General features: G+C 37.9%; 1 protein-coding gene across 1 annotated transcript in view; it reads left to right on the top strand.

The window, feature by feature from the left end:
* Positions 1-22,826, top strand: part of DYRK1A (dual specificity tyrosine phosphorylation regulated kinase 1A) — a 72,843-nt gene that overhangs the window by 26,076 nt on the left and 23,941 nt on the right. Inside the window, exon 2 of the mRNA XM_065741692.1 lies at positions 791-869. Coding sequence (XP_065597764.1) covers positions 860-869 — 10 coding nt within the window. The 5' untranslated portion in view covers positions 791-859. The remainder of the gene's footprint in view (positions 1-790; positions 870-22,826) is intronic.

The raw sequence follows: 22,826 nt of genomic DNA, 5'->3' as shown, positions 1-22,826 counted from the left end.
ACTATCTGAGTGCATTTTAGGCTAGAAACGCTTTACTGGAGTTATGTATATCAGGTATTTAGAGATAGTCTAGACTTGATAAATTTGCAAAAGTTCTCTAAAATTCTCAGTTATTAGTAAAAGTTTTTGCTGTTTGCTTATGTTCTATGTGATGATGATATTTCATTTCAAAACATGTGAAAAGCAAATAATTGAAAAGTGCTTTGACCAGGGGTTGTTTATATGGTGGTTTTATTGTTTTCTTTTTTTCCCTTACATAATATCCACTATTCTTGTGATGGGGTTATAAAAAGCTTTTATATCTCTTTGTTTTGTTGAAAGTTATAATTTTATTGTTCTGAGCATTTTTAATGGCACTTAAGGTAAACCTAAATGAATTTTATATGAGATATGAGGAAAAAATAAAGTTCTACCTTATGGATTTGCATGCACTTACATTTCTTTAGCCTGTTGATTTGGTAAAATCCCACTGAATTTTTTCTTTGTTCTGAGTTTCGTTTTGGGAAATTTGAGAAAGTTTTGATGACCTTGATTTTCGGAGATATTGTACAACATGTTGAAACTTTAAGTCAAACCTTGAAATTTTGTCAGATGGATTTTGTAATGTTCACCTCTGCTTTTAGTGCTGGAAAACTTCATTTTCTGTTGGCACTTCCTAGGCTTTACATCTGTGGCTCTACCTGAGAGCTCGGGCTGAACTAAACATGCAAGTCCAGCAGAATAGAGGTTGACATATATTAAGATATCTTATTGGTTTTATTTATATTTCTTTTTTTCTTAATCTCTGCAGTGTTGTTTCCTGCTGGACTCCCCATGTCCCCACAACCCCACAGGATGATATGAGACTTGAAAGAAGACGATGCATACAGGTGAGCTTATTTTCAAGTGCTTTTATAAGGGAAAATCTTGGATGTTCTTGATCTATTTTTTGTTTCCATTTCTTTATATCTCCAAAATTGTCATTCCAGACTTAGAATGTTTAAGAACCTGTGGAATTTTTTTAACGTGTTTCTTTGCCCTTTGAAACTTTTTGCCACTGACCAGGAAGGAAAGTGATTTCTCTGAATGGAAATATTGTGTTCAAAGTTTTATGAAACAAGGTTTTGCTCTTACTGATATTGACTAAGTGTACTGGTTTTAGTCTTTTCTTGCTTGTTATAACCCCATTTTAATGATGCCCACTTAATCAACAGATGTGTCACATGAGTAGTGATAGACTGTTTCAATCTCCTGTTACTTTATTTTAAAGAAATATTACGGATCCATCTGAAAATGATCATACCAAACAAATAATTGGAGTTCATTATGCCTAATAGCATCCTTATGTTCAGCTACTGTAAAATTTCTCAAGAAACAAGGATAAAGTCTTTGAACATCTTCAACTCATTAGCCATTCTTATAATTTATGTTTTAGGAAGAGACCCTTAGTCTCAAGTGTATTTGCTGAGTAGATAGCTTATTCCTAGTGGTACTGTTTTATTTGCTGTTTTGATGTGAAAAATCATGATCAGCACAAGTCGGATAGAAATAAAGTTTTACAAGAGAATTGATGCAGTTCTTTATACCCGTGTACCCTTATTTAAGTCACAGGAGTATGCACTGCTTGTATTTGGAGGCCTGTGACAAATCTTTCGTTTGCTGGCTCTGCTTTAAAACCTGTGAATCCTTTAGGCTGGGAAAGAAGTTAGATACATGTATACGTATGCACGCAGATCATCTCTTGATTGACAGTTTTCAGTCGCATCAGCTGTTCATGCTTAAACAGCTTTACGGGGTATATTTACATGGAGTATGTTGGATTAAGGCCAAGATGCTGTAAGTGGATATTTCATTCTGTGAAAACTAAGCATTTGTTCATTTCAGTTGAATGTGTGTAAGTTGTATGTTGATAGCTCAAGTAAAACTGGGCCTAAAGAATTACAAAATGCAGTAATGGCAAAGAAATGGGGAAAGATATTCTAAGGAGCTGATATTTCATTTGTTATATATACATGTATATATGGAGGAATAGCATTTAAAGTCTTAAAATTGAATCTTTTCATGTCCCTTAAGCTTTGTGGAACTCTGTCAAGTAGACAGTCATAGCAACTGAGTGTAGGTCATTTGCTTATTGCTGTATGGATTAAAAATAATGCCCAATTCAAGTATTGAAACAGTGGTTTGAAAGTTTAAAAGCCATAACTGAACAGAGATATGACAGTACAAAACAGTAGCTTAAGTACATTGTGCTGTTTGAAAGAATTAAGCTCGGTATTCTTATATTTCCGTTAATGTCTTTTAAAGTAAAAATAAAACACTTCAGGGTTGCTCAGAGTTTCTGATGATGGTCAGCTTGTAGAATTACAAGCTTAAAGAATAGAAATATATACAGGATATGTAAAGACCATATTTTAATTAGGAACTTTGTCTTCTAAAGCCCGACCTCTTCATGTAGAAGTCTCATAATAAATAGAGTGAAAAACAGTAGTATCTTACAAAATCTTTTGAACTTCTGGTAAGTCATTGAAATTGGAAATTTAATAAGATTTATTTGCAATTCTCTGTTTATTGGGAGAGCCAATATTTGTATGCTGAGGTTCTGAGAATATGTGTGTTTTGCATGCCTTAAAATCAGAAAAATATTCCATAATTATTCTCTAATGTAGTAATAGCAGGAGTCATATGACTCTGCTGATATCAGCCTCAAGTTCAAAGTAGCTGGTGAGAGCTCAGGCCAGAAATTGAAAGGTTTTGTGGTTACTGAGAAGGATTAAGAAAGCAAAAGGAACCAAACTTGGCTTCCAAGAGTGTCTGACAGAGGGTTTCAGAGATCCTTGGTAATTTCTAAGCTACCTTTGACTAAAGAGTGGGAGCCTATATGGGGTGAAAAACAAAACCAAACAAATGAAAACTTCTGTTCATTGAGTATCACTTTCTCTCTGGAAAGTAACATCAAATTTGAGATTGTGTTTGTGTACTTATAAGAAGGATTGATCTTGTTTGGAAGTGTTGGTTTTGCAATCTATTGCTACATCTTGTCCTGCACCTGCTAAGCAGAGCAGAACACTGTGGTTGTTTTTACTCTTGTTGCTGTTGTTGCTCCCTTCTCTCTCTTTTTTCTTTTTTTTTTTTTTTTTTTTTTTTTTTTTTTGTGGAGGTTACTATTAACAAGGATGATTGGATTTAAAGCAAGTAACTTTCTGGTTTGGGCTTTGATTTTTCTTGTTAGCTGTGATGTAGCAGTATGTAACTAGGAATAATTAACTGTCTCATCTTTACATTTCTAAAGAGGCTTCTTTCTTGACCTTTGCAAGAAGACTCACATTTCAGTTGTGTGTATAAGGGATCAGTGTAGATCTACTAAGCTAGAAGTCAGTGTTCAGAAGGATCCTGTACATGTCACATACTGATCCTCTCAGAGGAGAGTAACTGGTAGCAGTTACTGTTGGGGAAGTATTGTTCTTGAAACTAGAAGGGAAAGAAAAAGTGGCTGTATATCAGGAACTGCTTTTTGATGACAATGAGTTCTGCGTTAAAACACACGAAGGATTTCATACTGATTTAGGTCTTCCACACAACCATAGAACAGCATTGTTCTGAACACTGAGATGTTATCATGTATTAACTTCATTTTTGAACATATTCACTCTTTCATGGGTAAGTGTGCATACAGAAAGCGTTGAAGCAATAGTTGTATCTAATTCTTCTGTTAGTTTTGAAAATATATTGAATGTATTAGAAGTTCCAAGAACCAAGCAAGAGATCATAAATGTGAAAATGCTTTATTCCAGTTAAAAAAAACTTTGGATATGATCACATTGTTCCTAACTTTACAAGAACTATTGTTCATGTTTGGAAAATGAAAAAAGTCCATCTGTATACTATTCAATAACAACAGTGCAAGAACAACGTAAATAGTAAATACTTATATTACTGCATTTTTTTCCCCAGTTGCATTGCTTATTGAAGTGTAACAAATGCAAAGTAAAGACCTTTGGGAAGTTCTTAGGTTGGGATGAGTCTTGCAAGCACTGGGGTGTTAGTTTTACATAAGAGTGGAATGAAAATTCAAAGAGTTGGGCCAGATTCTTATAATGTTCTTACTACAGATTTAATTGAACTTGCAGCTATTTTAAAGAATACTTTATATGTGACTAGTAAAACAAGTGAGTAAAACAAAAAAAATCACAAGAACCTCCTAATCACGTTATTGTGTAGTCAGAAGAAAATCATGTCCAGTATCACTGCTCTGCATTTTGAAGTTCACCTGTTTTACATTACCTCTTAGACAGTTCAGTAGATCTGGCATAGTTTGTTTAGAGCTATTTTAACATTTACCAGGAAATTCCAGAAACTTATTAGGGCATCACCTTTTTATCACATATCTGTATTTTGTTGTTGTGGAAATGATGGATGTATTATCTGTGGTTCCGCTTAGGTAATTGCATACCTGCAGTCTTTGTGAGCTGCATGTGGTGTTGGCATAAAACCAGAATTGGATTAAAAAGGGGCACATGCTTGGCCCATGATATAATTCTGTGCTGAAGTGCAGTATGAGCTGGTTCTGTGCTTCCATTCCAGTTGGACTGATTCTGTCAGTAATTTTGTCACATGTTTAACTGTATCCTTACAGGCATTTTTTCTTGTCTGTTCAGGTTTTGACTGCACAGATTTTCATTTCATCCTCCAAAAGAAAGATGCCAGAAAAATAATGTAAGAGACAGGGTTGCTTATTAGCGGTGTTAGTTTTAAATACAGACAAGTGCTTTGCATGAATCGGAATGCTTTTAGGGTTAACCACTATTTTTACATAGGTAACTCCCCTAGCAGGAGTTGTTTGTGCTGTCTTTCTGGCTGTTAGTTTTCTGCCAGCAATTGTGAGAGAGCAGTCAGAGGTGAGTTGAACCCGGCTGCTTACTGAAAGGCAACAGTTATCACAAGGAAAGTGGAAGTTCTGCTTTTCAGAGATGGAGTCATTGACCTCAATGAATGATAACCTTGAAGTCAAGAGACTAGATTAATGCTCCACTTTCTCTACCTGAGATCAGAAATGTGAAAACATAGACAGCTAAAGTTAGACTCCTGCATCCATATTTAAAAAGAAGTTGCCTATTTAAAAAATAAGTAAGTTTTTTTTCCCCTCCTCCAAAAGTACTTAGTACCTGTGATATTAAAGATTTAGTCTTTCAGCCTCAGTGTCCACTGGAGAGGAAAGAAATTACATAAAACTCTGTTTACCTGTTTCTGTGTTTTTTTTTTTTTTTTTTTTTTTTTTTTTTTTTTGTGGAAGTATGGCCTCATAGAGAATGCTACTTGACTTATTGAGAAGTATACCGAAGTGCCTAAAATAGGAAATCATTAGAGGCCTCTGTTTTTATTTAATCTGTGTTTTCTTGAGAGAGAGCAACTTTATAAATTCAAATTTGCCTAGAAAGTTGTGTTACTAGTTGCACACTTTTCCGTGTCTGGATCTGTAATTTGTGCTTTGTAGCAGAATTAATTGAAATGCTTTCTTAGGCAGTAAGTTAGGAGTGGTGTTGATGTGAATGGTTCATGGGGCCATGGAGGCCTTGGATGGCAGCAGCCATCCAGCAGCTGATTTCCATAGGGCTGCAGGGAAAGGCAGGCATGCAAAATTCCAGCTGCTGTGGCCGACCATCCCTGTCCTGTCTTGGTGGAACTGAGATGGCAGCTTGGTGGGCCATTAGAAGACAGGAGAGTCTGAGCAAATCTGCGCTTTCAAAAACCTTATGTTGCTGCATAATGTTTTAAATAATAGTTTGTAGTTTCAGTACACTGGAAAATAATTAATGCTTATTTTTTATCCTGATTTATGTGGTCATCTTTTTATGAAAAAAAAAAAAAAACAACCAACCAACCTTTTAAGATAACGCCCAAGAAAAATTAAGTGATAAATACATTTTTTTCTAATGAACAGTTGAGCTTCTGCAGCAATATTGTGAGGCTGAAGTTTGTTACCTATTTCTAACAGCAGAGACTCATTTAGACTTGAGCAAATATTTGTTTTTGAATGAAAGTTCAAACTTTGATTAAGAAATATAATCTTAAGTATTATAAAAATTGTTACACATTTAAGTGTTAACCTTTTTCTGGAATTTTTGGTTAGCCTACTGGGGATGTCCAAAGTGAACATAATACTACGAATTTAATGTCTTTCTAGGGCCCTTAAAGCCATCAAATGGGCAGCTGGAAGGGAAAAGCACCTGTGGTGTTGGAGTGTTCAGTGAGTGAATGAAAAGCAGAAGTTCTCATGGGTAACACAGTGATGGGATGGCTAGGGCTGCTTCTAGAGCTGTTTATATTCCCTGAGCATTGTGGTGTATTGTATCGGCTTTGTGGCTCAGGTGCGAGCATTTGTGTGCTACACTTTGTGGTGTGTAACAGACAGAGCTTTTCCGTCATGTTCTGTGTGCCTTGGAGCAGCAATATTCTGTCACAGAGCTGATACTATTTGCTTGGCTTGGGTGACTTTTGAGTGACTTTAGGGGTGGTGCACAGGCTGTGAGGTGGCGTGCAGCCTTTTGCAAGAATAGCAGCAGTTTCTGTACAGAGGAAGCTTCTTTTCTTGAACTCAGCACAGGGCAATGCTCGTTCAGGAGCTTGCCCTTTACAGCTTTCCAGGAATCATGACTGAAGTCTTCTGTTCCTAAACTATATCCTAGGACTGAAATCTTTCATTGATACCTGCACATAGCAGTGAGTGTACTTGGATTTGCTATCTGTGGAGACACAGAATACCCTCAGTTCATCAGTTTTGAATGGCTGTAGCACTAGAGAAGCCTTAATAGTAAACTGAATTTAAATATGCACTCCTCTAATTCCTTAGTGCATCCTATTTTATAGATTATGCACTCAGTTGTAAATGTCCTCTTTCTCCGTCTCAGAACAGTTATATTCTTTTGGGATTAGTTTGAAGGCAGAGTGAGAGAGGTCCTAGGGTGGCTCTCTTTAGCCTGTTCTGAGTAGTACTCAGTAGTTATTTAATAGGGATTCTGTTGATGCTACTTTATCAAGTAGGAGACAAGAACTATGTAAATACTGTTCACAAGTTTTGCTGAAGTTGGATATTGTGTCATCTTAAAAACTGTTATTTCTGTTAGTACTCAATTTGCTGTTTCCTATTCAATTCAGTTATCTCTTTGATATACGTTTTTTTGTACATTTATATTCACTGTTATTTCAGAGGTGGTGACCGTACACATCCTGACAGCCTGATGCGTAACTGTTATGTCAAGCTGGTATCATTTCAGATTGTGGAACCCAAATAGGATACTCTTAAGACTTGATTATGGAGGTTTTTGTCTAGGTGTACGTAGGGAAATAGGTATCCCTTTCACTGGATCTTATGTTAACATCTGTGTCTTAACATGAAATTAACAATCTATACTTGTCAACTTGGATGTTTCTTAAGGGCGTACTTATCAGATGTTTTATGTCACTAGATTCAATCCAAATGTTGGCTAAGTGATCTAGTTAAAACTTTCTGTGCTAGGGAAGATAATAAACCTTGGGAAGTTGCTTGAATCTGAAAATGTTTTCATTCTCAGATTTTCATCTTGATGCTCTATTTTTTTTAACATATTTGTTGATAAAACTGTTACAACAGTGATTAGATAAGAGAGCAAGAAACAATCATTAGTTTTTATGAATGGTGGTGAGACATGAAATGTGCTGGTTTGACCTCTCAGTCATCCTGGCAGTAGAGTTAGTGGATAATTCACAGCACAACATATATTGATCAGCTGAAGTGACATTCTGTGGCCTTGTTTTTGATGTTCAGCACTTCATTGATAATGGCATCTAGTTCCCATTGACATTTTTGTGAGTTGAGTACCTAAATATCTCTGAAGATCTAGATTTCTTTCTGTAGTGCAGGCAGGGACAGTTCTCTGCTGTATTTGTTAGGAAGATAGAATAGGTGGCAGCAGTTTTGTTTCAGACGTGGAAGAGAGATTTGCTCTTGATTTCTACCTTACCTGTCCCTAGCCATGGCAATCTCTCAGTGCCTGTGTTAGTTCTTCTGTTTTCTTTTTTGTTTTGTTTGTTTCTTCCCCCCCTTCCCCCATCTTCCTGGCCTTTAAGATTTTACTTGTAATACAAATAGCTTCTTTGGGTTCACTCAGGGTGCTGGCTTTCGCTACAACATTTTTCTGTATTCTTTTGTTAACTTTCCAAAGAAATACAGCAAATCTTAAAGCAGAAAAAAAAAAAAAAACAACCTGAATTGTATTTTATTGTTTTACTGAATCTGACATGAAGTTTGGTACACAATCCAATGCTATCACCTTGTCTTACAGAATATTTTTTAACATCTTAGAATTTTTGTGTCTGAGGTCAATACCTTGCAGTGAGCTCAACACTTGTTTGCACTGCCTCCAGAAAATAATGTAGGAGGATCAAGGTACGTGCCCTCCAGGAAATACTGTAGAAGGATCAGGTTTACAAAGGTGGGTGAAGTTGATTTAATTCTTACCTGGTTTGTGGACAAAAGCTGTGCTTTATGTAGTAATGCAGGTAGGAATGCTTTTGAGTAGAGAAGAAGCATTATAATGCTGTGATTATTGTCCACAGTTCATTGCTTTTTCACCATTCCAGTGGAGTAGATAACTGTTTCTGATGATACGTGTAGCTCTCTCTACAGGCAGCAGCAATTATAGAAGTACAATAAGTGGGCTGAATATAAACGTATTTTGATGGATTATTCTCTTCTAAATGTTAGCTTAGTGTAGGTAGCTCCATTCATCTTTACAAAGGACACTGAAAATGTTTAGATGGTGTGAACTGACACTGCAAGTTCTTATATGTTACTGAAAGTATATATGCTTCAATCTGTCTTATATTAGTACATGTTCTGACAATCTACTGATGTGTCAGAAATGATCAGATCTCTTTATGCAAAACAGATCAAATATAGGAACGATAAGAGGTATTCCATAGATTCATGAAGATACTGTCTTATGTAGATTAGATCAATGCTCTTAATAAGCTGAACTAGGTAAACTTATTTGCCATCCACTAGTGAAGAGGGTTGTGCTGCTTTGGAATACAAAGGTAAGTTTGCCATTTGAAATATTTCCCTTAGTAAAGTTTATCAGAATGTCCACGGAAAAGCAACAGATCTCAGTCATACTCTCATTTATAATTTCATTTTAGGTGATGTTCCTTCCTTATTTTTATCTTAAGTTGTTTTTTTAAAGTGAGGAATATGATAACTCCTTACTCATTGTAAAAAAGCATTAATTTTGTAATGAATTTATCCTTGTTTCTTGAAACTAAGTTGTACGTTTCTAAACTCTTCTGTTGTAAAATTAAGTAATGATTATACAGTGCTGAGTAATTCCTGGAGACTTACCTGAGTAAAGTGATATTTCTGTACCATACAGCGTGTTTACTCTCAGTTTGTGTTGCACAAAATCTAGTGTTTCTTTTGAGCTGAGTGTACACGTCTCAGAAGTTTTCTCCAAAATATATTTTTGAAAAATTGCCATGTTGAGATGTCAATGGAAAACTTCAGTTCTAGTGTTAAAATGATTCTGGCAAATAACTGAGAAGATACAAGGTAGTCTTATGTAGCTGAATTTAGACTGGTTTGTGAAGTATGTATGTAGTTTGCATGAATATATTCTGTGCTTGCTGGTCCACATTATCAACTAATTGTTCTTGCCCTTTGATCTCACTATGCAATTGTTTGATTAGAGCATTAGCTTCTTTTTGAAGCAAGAGCCTTGCAAAGAATCAGAGTGATTTGGCCAAAATCTTCAAGCAGACAGTGTAGTTTTAAATAATAGCTTCTAACATGTCTTTCTTCCTCCTCCTTTGCACCTTGCATAAAAAACATTCCCACTTGAACCTTTTCTGAATTTGTTTTGTTTCTTTTTTCCTGACATTGTCACTATTTGGAAGGAGATTTTCTCAGAACAGCAAGACATAGTATTTGTAAATTATGCCAAAAGAGGTGCAAGAGCAAATGTAGTCAGAAGAGATTTGAGAATAACATTTTACAGACAAAGATGCCCACTTCTCTGCTAGTAAACTGGATGTTCCCAGTAACTAAAACTGATCACGTGGAGCAGCACAAATCTGTGTGAGTTAACTGTCCCAGCCTGTAAAACTGGGTGGCTGCCTGAAAGCTGAGTATTGGGAATAGTTCCTGGAACACGGTGACTGCTGCATGTTCCTAAGAGTTTCTGGGGCAGAGTGCTAGTTGGAGTGGATGCTATGTATGCAGTTTGTAGTCCTGTGCTTGGGAACCTTCCTTGGCCTAACTGAATGCACTAGTGTTAGCTCCATGTGTATGAAACTATGAAGTCCACTATTATCTACTAGTCCTTAAAGAAGGACTGGTACAGTTCTTTCTCCTTTCCCTTTGGACTTACTGTCTTGGAAGGATATTTCATGGTCAAAACAAAGAAAATACTGTTGTTCTACCTTTTGCTATATATGTAGAATGTATATAAATGTATATGAATATAACCTGGGTGTTTTTTTTTTTTTTGACCTGGAGATGCAGAAATACTCCTTTGTTTCATTCTCAATTACAAAGCCTTAGAGAATTTTGTGTTGCTTTCCTGTAGGATTTCTATGAAAGCTGTGGTTTGTTTTTTTCTTTTTGTATTGTATTTGTTTTTGTTTCCTTCCATCATCTGACAGCTTTTATCTGCTAAGTTATTCTGTGGCTTTGGCTGAGTTTATGAACTTTATTGGGTCTTCATGACTTTTCTTCTGATAAAAGATTTTCCTCAGGAAAAAAAGCTGTTGCACTCTCAAATCAATTGGAGGATTCTGCAACTTAAGTTTAGAATGCTGTGTTCAGCTTTGTATTCCTACAAAGATATTGGTAGCAAAAGGCTGCAGGCAGCAACTGTTAGTATTTTGAGAAAGGCAAAAATTAGTTGCTGTGTTTTGTTTGTTTGTTTTTTTCCTCTTCATGTCTGGAGGCATTTGGAGCTCTAGGGGAAGGCAAGTAGTGAAACTTCATTCTTTCTTGGGAGAAATCCAGGCGCTATCGGCTGCCATCCAACTACAAAAATTCTGACATTCTGTTCAGAAAAAGTGCCACCAAAATGTAGCTAGCTGAATATTCTACTTTTTCAATAGAAAGCAGTTTCCTTAAATAGAATTCAGGAGCTAACTTTGTCTGCAGTGAAGATTTAGGTTGAAAACACTGTCGGATCTCCAGTGACGCCTCTATACTTGAAGTCTTTCACTCCAGCTCCAGGTATTCAGCTCAGGTCCACATTAAGAAAGGTCAAGAATAGTTGGTTTCCTGTAACTGCAATCTATAGCTTGTGTAACTTTAATCAAAAACTCTACTTTATTTTTTCAGTAAGGATAGAAGTTGTTGTTGGAGAACAGAATGGAGTTCTTGCCTTGCTTGTGATTTACATCCTGGCAATGTTTTAAGAGTTTTTAATACAGTGTTTTTATATTTTACTTTCGATCAGTTTTTTTCCCCCCAAAGATCTGACTTTACTAGTGATATATTTGAGCCATCAAAAATCCACCTTATCCTAGATAACAGATTACCAATAGCTTTGTCTTTCCAAGAAGCTGCAGTAAGCCATTAGGAAGATGGTTAATCTCCCTCTTATCTAAGCCTTTTGATCAATTTAGAGAAAAGTGAATTGGTGTCTTATAAGCAAGTCTATGTAGCAGGCTACTTAGACAAGGAGATTTGGTCTCCATTCAAGATTAGATTCACCATCACTTATCTAATGAATCAGCTAAATTTTCATCAAACACTGGGTGGTTAGACAGGTGTTGCACCGTTTGGATTAATGAGACCTCTGATAGACCTTTCTTATCAAAATCGATTCAGAGATATAAACTATCTGCAAGAGTTGATCAGTTCTTGAAAAAGAAGAAATGCCTTGGAAAATCATGAGAAGTGTGGACCTAGATGCATATATTTGTATTTCTATTTAAGAACTTCTCAAAAGCTTTCTCTTCTTTGATAACTGTTGCTGACATTTTGAAACGTTGGAAACACTTATTGGCTCTTTGACTCAACCAGTCCCAGTCTGAAGAGTACAATGTTCCTTCCCACAAATGACGGCAAAGCCATTTCTGTCCACTCACATTAGTTCATAGACATTTTGCATAAGGAATCTCCACTTACCCTTTTGTGATAGAGAGGAAGGGAGAAAAGGGGCAACTTCTCTGTGGTGTCTTCCGTTGTACAAAAGAGGATTTAGTGAAGTTACTAATAACTGTAGTGTTTTTACAAAGCCCTGTGGAAGTTTTCAAGAGCCTGACTGAGATCGATTGACATTTTGAAACGTTGTTATGCTGGCTAATGCAACGATGTCACTGAACAACACCTTAGTGCTTTCAACCTTGATGCTTTGGCAAATACCAGCTTCATGTATTGCTGCTGCTTTGCATAATGATGAATGCTACAAAGCAGTAACAGGTGGTTTGGATTTTTTTTTCTGCTAATTTTGCACCAACTTCCTATTTTATTTTATTTTTTGCAGTGGCTTTGGAGCATGCTAGTGCTGCTCTGTTTTTTTCTCCTGGTAGGGATTTTAAATGCTTCAAATGCACTTGATAAAAAGTTTTGCTCAATGGCAGCGTTGGTGATACTAAGTTACCCAGCTCTCATTTTCCTTTGAAGGTGTCTTACAGATGACAGGAACTAGGTTTTGATTATATTTCCCCTCCCAAAATTAAACAGTGTAGTATCAGAGAGTCCTATTACTTTGCAGATTGTTTTATAGCCTGATTTCTGCTCCTGCTGTCAGTAACATTCCTTCCACGCCCCTTTCCAAGCATCTTTTCCCACAAAAGATTAATATAACCAGCAGTCTGATAAGCCTGCTTTTTCAGTCATGAGAAGGCGGGCACTTCACACTGCTTCCCTCTTACCTTAATATCTGCTTGCTAGAGGAGCTGTTAAGATGCACGTCTACAAGAGCACATTTGCTGAAGTCCTCACGTGTGGTAGCTGCCTGCCATCCAAGAAGCTGAATGTTTTGTCAGCAAATGGTTATATATGCCCATTCATTCCACAGAGCGTGCTATGCATAGCTGAAGAGATAACGTGCCTCATTGCAGTACTTGGATTAGAAAGTTTCCTGTTAGAATGGAATTGGAAAGATAGTGGCTTATTTTCTTTTCTTTGTTTTTGTTTTTATTTTTTAAAGTAGCAAGATCTTGTTTCTAAATCAGTTACAATTGTTTCATTTTCTTTTAGAGAATGACATTGAAGCTTCGATATGCATTGGTATCTAACTTTTCAAGGCAAAGATCTTGCATGTTAAAATTTTCATTACCTGCAATGCCTAAACCCCAGGTGAAATGATATTAGGAGATCATGGATTTTTGCATTACAGTACAGTTGTGTCTGCTGTTTATAAATGTGATGTTCACTAAGTACTCATGAACTGGAAAGAGTACCCTGACCAGACCACTGGCACAGTTGTGTTTGAAAGTAAGGATTAAAGGCCTGCAGGGGTCAGAGCTTTGTTAACATTTATGTTACAGACTGAACTTCTGATGAATTTTCCACAGAGCATGGCCATTAGCTGGACCTTGAAGAACTGCTTGTCTGTTTAGAGTTTAGCATTCAAATACCATTAACATTTTTACATAATCTCCTTTCCTTAAAACGTTCAAGACTCATTCCTTAGGTGAAATGTTTTTCTTCCTCTGCATCTCTGTGGAAGCAAAAAAACTCACAAAAAAAAGAAACCCAAAATGTTGTCTGACCACTTGGTCAGATTTGCTTTGGCGTAGTTGAAATGTCCTTCAGGGAATGGTTGAGTGACTTCTTCAATTTATTTTTTCTTTGCAGCCATTTTTGCACGCTCTTACATAAGAGGTCTTTTCTGGTGGCTAGAGCATACCTTGCTATCTTTGCATTTCTTCTGCAGAGATGTTGCCAGTGCATCAGATGGGCTTTTCTCTCTGTAGCTTGTTCTGAGAACTGGCGTATAAAACCATTCAGAGTGGGACAGAAAGAAAAACTGAAGTGCTACAGCTTAAGCAGGACAGCAGAACACAATGTCTTTGGTTTATGCGTCTTCCATAATGTCCCTAGAGGAGAAAGGTGAAGTTTTGTGGGAAGGAGGAGGGGCCATATCACAGAAAGCATGAACTCAAATCCTCTGGTTAGAGCTTTTGAAGTAGGATTTACTGATATGTTTAGATGAAAATGTAGACAAAATTTCAAGTTTTATCAGTGTGCATAGCTCTGGTGTCTGGGCAACGTTCTCATTGGTGTGAAAAAAAAGAAACTTTAAAGTTAACTTTTTTTTTAATAACTACACACTGCTTAGTTTTTCCTAGATCAGTCAAGCCTCTAAAGGAAAAGTGAGTTATACTTGAATGATATTTTTCTTAGATCACAGCATTATCCTAAATGAAGAGAAACAGAGGTTTTGATTTTTTTATTTTAGTTTTCTTTAGTTTTCAAGCTTAGGCAGGCTGGGAGAAATGAACTCGTAGTGAGCCCCAAACACTTCAGGGTTGTGTTCTTGTTTGGATTAATGAAACTTGGCATCACTGTCTTTTGGTGGTTGCTAGCTGCAAGCATGTGTTCAACCATACTGGTTTTTTTTTCAGTCTTTGAAAGCTAAGACTTGAAAATGAAACAAATCAAAAGAAGTAATTACTTAAAATTGTGTATACCAAATGGAGAGAAATTACAAAGGCAGGAAATTAGTCTCTAAAATAAGTGTTTTGGAATTGTGATGTCTCACTGCACTTGTGAAAACTTTTCTTTCTGATTTTAGTTGTATTCTTCTGTAACTAGCTAGGTATGGAAGTGTTAAAGCTTTTTACTGGGGGATGGTTTAAGAAGTTTGAATGCAGTTTGTTAGGAAGTATGGGCTGACTTGAGACGTCTACTGTAGAATGCCAGACTCAGAATATCAATTATCAAGTTACTGAAAATGCAGCAGAAAAATGATTTAGTTACAATTTAAAACTTTTAAATATTTTATAAAATAAAATAGTGCTGGTGCTTCTAGTCTGCTCTAGAGTAAGTAAGAAAAGAAAAAAACATTTTGAATTTTAATATTTTTATAAACTGTCAATTAATATGGATTGCATGCTTATAAATTTGTAAGTATTCTTTTTATAGAAAACTTACCAGAATTTCTGTTACTAAGACACAATGTGAAAATAGTATGCCATTTCCAAAAACAAAATAGCTGCATTGTTAGTGGCCAGAACTGCACTCAAAACTTCTGTTTGGGTGAAATAAACTGTTTTAAGATGATAGAGGAAATCAGCCATGACCTAGGATGCTTACAGCGGTAGATTCACCGTAATCAAACTGTAATATATATCATTTGTTTTTTTTTCTTCAAATTGTCACTTAGTTTTCTGTGTGTCTTTAAGTCTACAAAATACTTTTGTTTGACGTAATTAATTATTATGTTTCTGTTTGGTTGGTTGGGGTTTTTTTTTTGGTCAGCATAGCCATCCTAAATAGTGTCCCATAGCCTATTTGAAACTGGGAAAGCAGGAGGATTTGCAGCATCCATATGATGATGCACTGTCCAAATCCTGCATGTGGAAGAAGGAGTCATAGCATAAATTCTGAAAACACATGCCTGTCTATTTGCAAAATCATTTGAAAGAAAACTAGAAATGAAATTGTTTTGTTCTGTAAACAGTGAAACCTACTCATTAAATATGATTATTTAACTGCTGTAGATTTAGGAACATTTTTGAAAAGATTATTTTGCATCAGTTGATAGTACTGTATTTATTCAAACTACAAAAGTATTTTCAGATCCTCCCCCTCTCTCCTGAAAGCTGTTTTCTTTGGTCAGGTACTGAATAATTTATATCATGTGAGACTATTGCACATGATGTATTCATCTCTTGTTTAGCTCTTACATTAATGGTTTGGCATGCTAGCTGTACATTGATATGGTAGATGCTTTCCATTTTTTCTGTACCAACTGTTTAAATATATCTTGTGTCTCAGTAACTACAAATGGGAAATGACTTGAATTATTCTATTTCCCTTGATGGTTTTTGTGAGTAGGAAAAGATTCATTTTTCTAACGTATATGTGTTTGTACTGTAGATTAAAGGAGGGCTTTAAAAATTATTCACATATTTATGCTAACTTTCCATTGTGCTCAGCTGGAAATGCACATTAAATCTAAAATGTGAAGTTTAGACATTGGGCTTCGTGGCTAGCTATAGGCATTGTTTAGGTTCAGCATTTTTTGTTTTTCATATCATGCACAGCTCTACAGTTTTCTGTGTTGCCAAGTAGCAGGTAATTTATGTTCTGTTTTCAGTTTTTCGCTCTAAACTGAAGACTGTAAGTAATGTTATTTGTCCTCTTTTTGGAGGTGGGGGGGGGAGAAGGCACTGTACAAATACAAGGAACTCTTACTTAACTGCTGATAAAAGTATTACTTGGAGAGGGCAGTTGAGCAGACTAGCAGGATTAGTGCTGCAAGGTATTGGCCCAGGATGGATTGCTTGGAAAATCTTGTAAGCCGATGGTCAGATAACACTCTTCTGTTTGCTGCTGCTGTGCTGTACAGGGTGTGCTGCTAGATGGGCATAAATCAAAAAGCACAAATTTAGTTTAAAAAGCTCAACTAAGATACAGAACAGATTGAATTGATTTTCTGCATGTGTCGGGCTTGTGCACACACCAAGACAATTTTATGTATTTTGGACATATAAGGAAATAGTAATTTTGCTATTGATAATGTGTTTGAGTTGTTGAATTTTTCTGGATGAGGGAGTCAACAGAATTGTCAGATTCAGTCTCTAGAACCTACTCTTTCTGGCACTGTTTTATTTTTTAGTGCAGGTTCTGTGGTTAATAGCTGCAAAGTTTTGGGTGTCAGAGCAAGTGACGAAGAAGCAGGGAGCCCTCTGCCCTTCAGCGGTGCCCTGGGTTGGCGGCTGGGCAGAATGGTGTCACTGTCCTTGTGTGGCTCTGAGAGACACTGGTGTGCATCAGGCGGCAGAGCCAGGCTGTGCAGCTGCCTTCCCCCTCTGAGGAGAGGCAGTGACTGCAGGATACGTCGGTCGGTCGCTGCGCTGGGCACTTGGTCTTGAGCGCACTGAGCGATGGCAGTGTTTGAGTGCTCATTTCTGTGGGTGTGGAAAGCAAGCTGAGCGGTGCTGCTGGTTAGGGCCTGTGGTGGTCTGTATCCACTGCTGTGTGCAGACACTGAACTGCAGGTATACTCTCAGATTTCTCATATTCTCTTATGTTCTTTTGTAAGAGGGAAGAAATGGGCTAGCTCTCCTTAACGACACACATTTCCTACGTTCAGTCTTAACCTGGCGCTTCTATTTAGTTGAAAGAGCTGAAACACATTTGCTTAAAATCTGTCAGTGGGGTAAATGATCAAGGAGGTTGTCTTTAGTCTTCTTCCTCCTAAAATACAGAAACGTAGCGGCTGTGAGAAGAGGATCCTGCACTGGAAGCTGCCAGTTGATGCAGGCTGTAGTTGTATCGGGGGAATCTGCACCACCCAAAGGGAACTTATCTCCTGCCAGGTGTCACAGTGGCGGAAAAGCCCCGTGAAGCCTTTTTTTAAGGGGGAAACTCGCACTCGGGAGCTCCCGAGCGCTGCCTGCCTGACCCCTCTGAGCGCCCCGGGCGCCCGTGACGCCGCAAGTTCGAATCCCGCCGCAGCGCTCAGCCCTAATCCCGCGTATCATGACTGCGCGGGCCCTGCCCTTGCTGCAGGGTGAAATGTAGAACATGCCTCTAATCCCCGCTAGACGCAGCACATTTCGCTTTAAACTTGAAAGTGTTAACAGCAACTTGAAAATGTGACAAAGCTCAATTTCGTGGCTTGTTTATTGCTTGTTTTCGGATTGGACAATAGCCGGCAGCTCTGCCCCGGCAACTGCGGGATGCGATTTGCATAGCCCCGCCTGATTGGACAGCCTGCCGGCCGGCTCCTCCAATCAGCTGACGGCGGCGCCGTGGTAGGCTATGCTAATTGCCCGCTGTTGCTGGGGTTCCGGCGGTTTCTGCGCGCCGCTCTCCGCATTGTGCAAGGGGCGGGAGCGGGTCTGAGGGCGGGAATGGAGCGTTCAGCGCTGGGTGCGTGCGTGTGTGTGTGTGCGTGTCCCGGTGTGCACCTGTGCGTGGGCACGTGCTGTGCAGTAGGCATGTACCAGCGCTGGGGAATGGAAAATAAAATCTTCACCGTGAGTGCTGTGCGGATGGAAGAGTGCTGCCGCTGTACTTGAATCTCTAATAAAAGCGCCTTACATTGCAATAGCCGCGTCTGTGCGGGAAGCTGGCCCGGGGAACATCCATCGGGGCAGCTCAGTGCCGGCGCTCTCTGAACGCGCTAACCTCTGGGTTATTGAATGTGGTAAATCCAGCTGCATACATTCTGCGTCATTTATTTATTTATTTCTGTTGGTATGTTTCTTTCCTTCTTCCCCTCACATGCGTATTAATGCCTATCTGAGATTTGGTACCACCTAGCACTTAGTAGTAATGGAGGAAATTACTCTTGCTGGCGTATTTGCGACATACCCCTGCTGTCAGCAGATCTGGTCACCCCTGAGTTCAGCTGGATTTGGAAGTTTGTCAGAAGTGGTACAACTTAAGCACTTTTTTTTTCTTTGCGCTATATATTTCTTTGAAAACATCTGCATGCAAAATTATTAGTTTTCATAAATTTTGAGTAATTTGCTCTTATACACGAAGAAAACATGCGGCGTTCTAATGATGCAATGCTTAGAGTTGGCTGTACGAGTATGAGAGCATTGCTTCAGACGAGCAATAGTCTGCAGTTATTTCCAAGTCAACTCACCACAAAGACTAAAGCTTGCTGTCACAGTGACCTGTGATTAAAGTGAATTTTTATTTTGGTGGAGTTTTGTTTTAAATTTTCAGCTCTACTTGATGATTCCAAGCCCCTTTAAGAAGCTAAAAATCCGAGATATAATTTATGTGAACTTGGAGTTGGCTTTTGAGAGTTTCTGGAATGTGAGTGTAGATGTTCCGTTGGAACGTGTTTAATGGATTGACTTCATACAACCATGTTATTTTAACCTTTGTCACTGCATTGCTGTTGTCCATATTACAAGGTTACTGCAACTTATAAAGTACTCTCCCTGTCACTTTTTTACTTACTGAGTTTGTTAGAACTCCTTATAAGCGATGTTTTTCTGTCCGTGTGTTTTCCACAGGTTACGCTGGGAGCTAATAGATGGGTGTGGGCCTTTCACTTAATTAAGCCGTTTTCCATTGTCTTAATGTCCATGTTATTTACATGACAAGATTGTCATTAAATTAAGAAACTTATAAACTGTATAACTGTAGACATAATTGGATGAAATTTTAAACATAGGTTTGTAGAGGGAAAAAGAAAGAAGAGAACATCAAGCTTGGCTCTTCTTCACTGACATTTCTCCTCTGAAAAATGAGTATTTGTTGTGTTGAAGATTTTTAATAAAACTTTCCCAGTTTTAAAGCAAATGTTAGTCTTTTAAAATATTGTTTATTAAATAATTAATGTATTGATTGCTCAGCTGTTCTGATTCACATATTTCATTTGGCACAATTAAAATGCCATATTGGGCTGAATCATCAGCCTAGACTACTTTAATTTTACCAGTATTTGTCAAGCTACACATTGATGGTGTTAGGCAGAGTTGCAGTGTGGTAGGAGAACTTCTGGAGAATATGCATATTATAAGAAAATAAAAGCTTGAATAAGCAATATGTCTATGTGTATGCAGGTGTGTGGTAGTGAATGTTTCTTTAAATACTAGATTATCCTACCTTCGAGGATCGCATGAAGGCATGTGGTCTAAAAGGGAGCTTAAAAACAATGAGCCAAACCCCCAGTAATAGAATAAACAGAATTGCTGGTCTGAAGCCTCTCATTTGTTTCCTCATGTCGGTATTGTTGTCTCTGCGGGAAAGCAGACTGTTTCTTTTTTACTATTCAGCAGAAGCATCAGATGAAAATGGCAGGTTTGTAACAAGCAACAAGACATTGCTTAATGAGTAAGGTGTTGCTCTGAGTAAGCTGCGGAGCCTTTTGCCAAGGGATGTTCAAGATGCTGAAAGCTGAAATGCAAAAAATGTTTCAGCAAATCCATAGAGTAGAAGAATGAGTGAAGTATATTATGTTAATAACTGGGGTTTGGCTTTATGTAACTCCTGATCTGGAGTCTAGAAGAACATGCCTGGCACATACTGCGATATGCTTGCCCTGGCTTACTGCTGCTGACCGCTGTCAGATGGGATACTGATTGGAATGGAACTTTCATGTGATATGTGGAGGTATTCCCATGTTAGTGCTCCGTTGTTTGGAAGAGCTATGCTTCTTAGTCCAGTATGAAGCAAGTACCCCTTCTTGCTGAGTTTTGTTTATGAGCAGAAATGAACGTCTTTCAGACCTCTCTCATTTGGTTTACCTTTCCTGAATTTTTGAAACTTCCTATTAAGCTTCTCTGTAAAACAGATCTACCTATTAGTGTGTGTTCCTGGTCTTTATAAGTCTTCCTATTTATAAAATCAGGAATTTAACACCACGAAACCTTTTTATCTTTAACCTGCCTCCGCTTGTTTTTCTGTAGATAAAATTCATCTTTTATATATATTCTTATATGTAAGAATACTGCAGAAAGAAATTATGAATTACATGGGTAAAAAACCAGTGGCTGTTGTATAGATTATATCTGCAGATAGTAATGAATTTGGTTGGGCACAGTCTTAGGCCAGGTTTGGGGCTGGGTGGACTTTGAGTTCCCTTCCAACACAAGCTGTTCTGTGATTCTATGATATTATATTAAATACAATGAAAATAAAATCTATGGTATAGCAACCTCTATTCAGACAGAATTACTTTCTCTCTTTTAAACTAAATGGCTTATTAGTGTAGCCAGGTAGTATCATAATTGGTTTACATAGAGGCACTGAGTTAAAACTGTGGAAGTATTCTGTCATTTTCTGACTTCTCTAATTGTAATGTTCTTTAGTTGAGTGAGTAGCTAGGTGCAAGCTTCTGGTCTTTGTGGAAGCCTGAACGTACAGGTTCCATTCTCACTGTTCACTTTTGGAGTTGTAGACTTTCTCAGACGTGTGCTCTTGGGCAGCCTACTTCTCAAGAATAGACATTTCAAAGCAGAGTTCTCACAGAGCTTAGGATTTTGGTGGTTAGAGTTAGCATGCTAATGTTTCCTGTAGGCTTTAGCTGAGAATTTTGGTGATCTTGGGCTTTGTTTATAAACGAGTAATTTCACTTTCACATAATTTTCATCGTTCTGAAATTGTCAACAGTTTACTCAAAGTAATACTTATATGTTAATGAAACAGATTTATAGAGTTGCCAGTGTTGTCTTTCATTTAAATAATATTTGTGAGTTTTAGAAATTTCCTTCTCTTTACTTGTTGTGGGAGGGTTACAGAGAGCATTGTGAACATAGTCGTGGTTTGATGGCACCAGACTTCTGAAGTCGTTGGGTAGAGGTGTGTACCAAAGTCTCTCCCAGTCATAGGTCTTAGCCACAGCATTTCTACAGCAGAGTAGAGCTGTGTCCCCTGGAAGTACATGTGCAAAAGCAACAGAGCTTTTGCATGTAATTCCTTCTCGAATCCACCTCCTGCCATAGGTCATCCAGGACAGAGGATAGCCAAGGCAGACATGGCACTTTCAGAACAACTAATGAAGCTGTTCCTGGCTTTTCTTTCTTGCTCTTTCTGCCAAATGTCCAGGCACGTGGCAGACATGTCTTGTCAAAGGTCTGCAAGCTGTTGGGAAAGATGGCACCGAGAAGTAGTTTTTTGTCCCCTCCTAAACACTTCGTCTTCTCTGAGCATACTCCATTAGGAAAGAGTGCAAGCCAGAAAATTGGCCTGAGTGTGTTGTGAACAGGATTCAATAATGTTCTTGCTTCTAAGTTTAGGACTTAATTTTGCTTTGAGCAAAGGTAGCATTTAGTATTTCTGTACAGGGAAGTTGACTGAATAGTTATTGTAGAATAGCTTCTAAAGGTGCCATTCTTAATAGTATAATTCCTCCACAATAATATAGCTCCTCCAGAGGAAGGATATTTATAACGGAGTTGTTTGTTCTGCAGTTGCTGCTGCAGGTAATTTTCCTTTGTTCACTGGGTTCTCTCACAGCCTTCCTCATTCCACAGCAAGCTGAGTTAAATCAGTGTACCCTCAAATTCTCATGTGGTCATTTTGAATGTGCTGCATGAGGACAATAGGCAGAACAGCATTTCAGCAAAGCAGTAGTTCACTTAGAGTTCAGGTTGGCATTTGCTTATTGCTTAAAAATGATTGATATAGATGACAAAATCCCAAGTGCTTGACATTTATTATGCTTTGGCGGACCTAGGTAGTCTGACATGTCTTAAATGTGGAGGTTCGTTGGAACAGGGAGTTCTCAAGATCCTGGGATTTGTCTGTTGCTAATTGATCACTGCCTCTTTTTGGATGTGCTAACCATGCAGAGGTGGTTGGCTGTCAAAGAAATGCAGAGGTCAGTCTTCTCCCTTTTTCAGACTTGTTTCTAAGAGGTGCATTGAATGGTGGCTGAGGGTAGTAATGACTATTTCCCAAGTATGGATTTTAAAGGACAAGATTGAGCAGAGCTCTTCAATAGGATTAATTTTGCCTCGTCCCAATAAAAAAATACAGTATTCTGTTTGAGAATATGGATGGCTCTTTTGACACTTGGAAAAAAGATAATGGGAGGATGGAGGCCTTAATATGTGATGGCACTGGAGGGATTGGAATTGTTCACGTTTCAAAATCTGTTCCAGTTGTATGCACTACTGAGAACTGCCATGTTTGGTCTGTGGTATAGACCCACAAGCTCTTGAACTCTGAATGTGGAAATGAGACTACC

Source organism: Cyrtonyx montezumae, unplaced genomic scaffold (assembly GCF_038088225.1).
Source record: "Cyrtonyx montezumae isolate F1298 unplaced genomic scaffold, pur_monq_1.0 scaffold_3, whole genome shotgun sequence".
Classification (NCBI taxonomy): domain Eukaryota; kingdom Metazoa; phylum Chordata; class Aves; order Galliformes; family Odontophoridae; genus Cyrtonyx; species Cyrtonyx montezumae.
The sequence above is the reverse complement of the archived record's forward strand: the minus strand, read 5'-3'. Positions and strand labels throughout refer to the sequence as shown.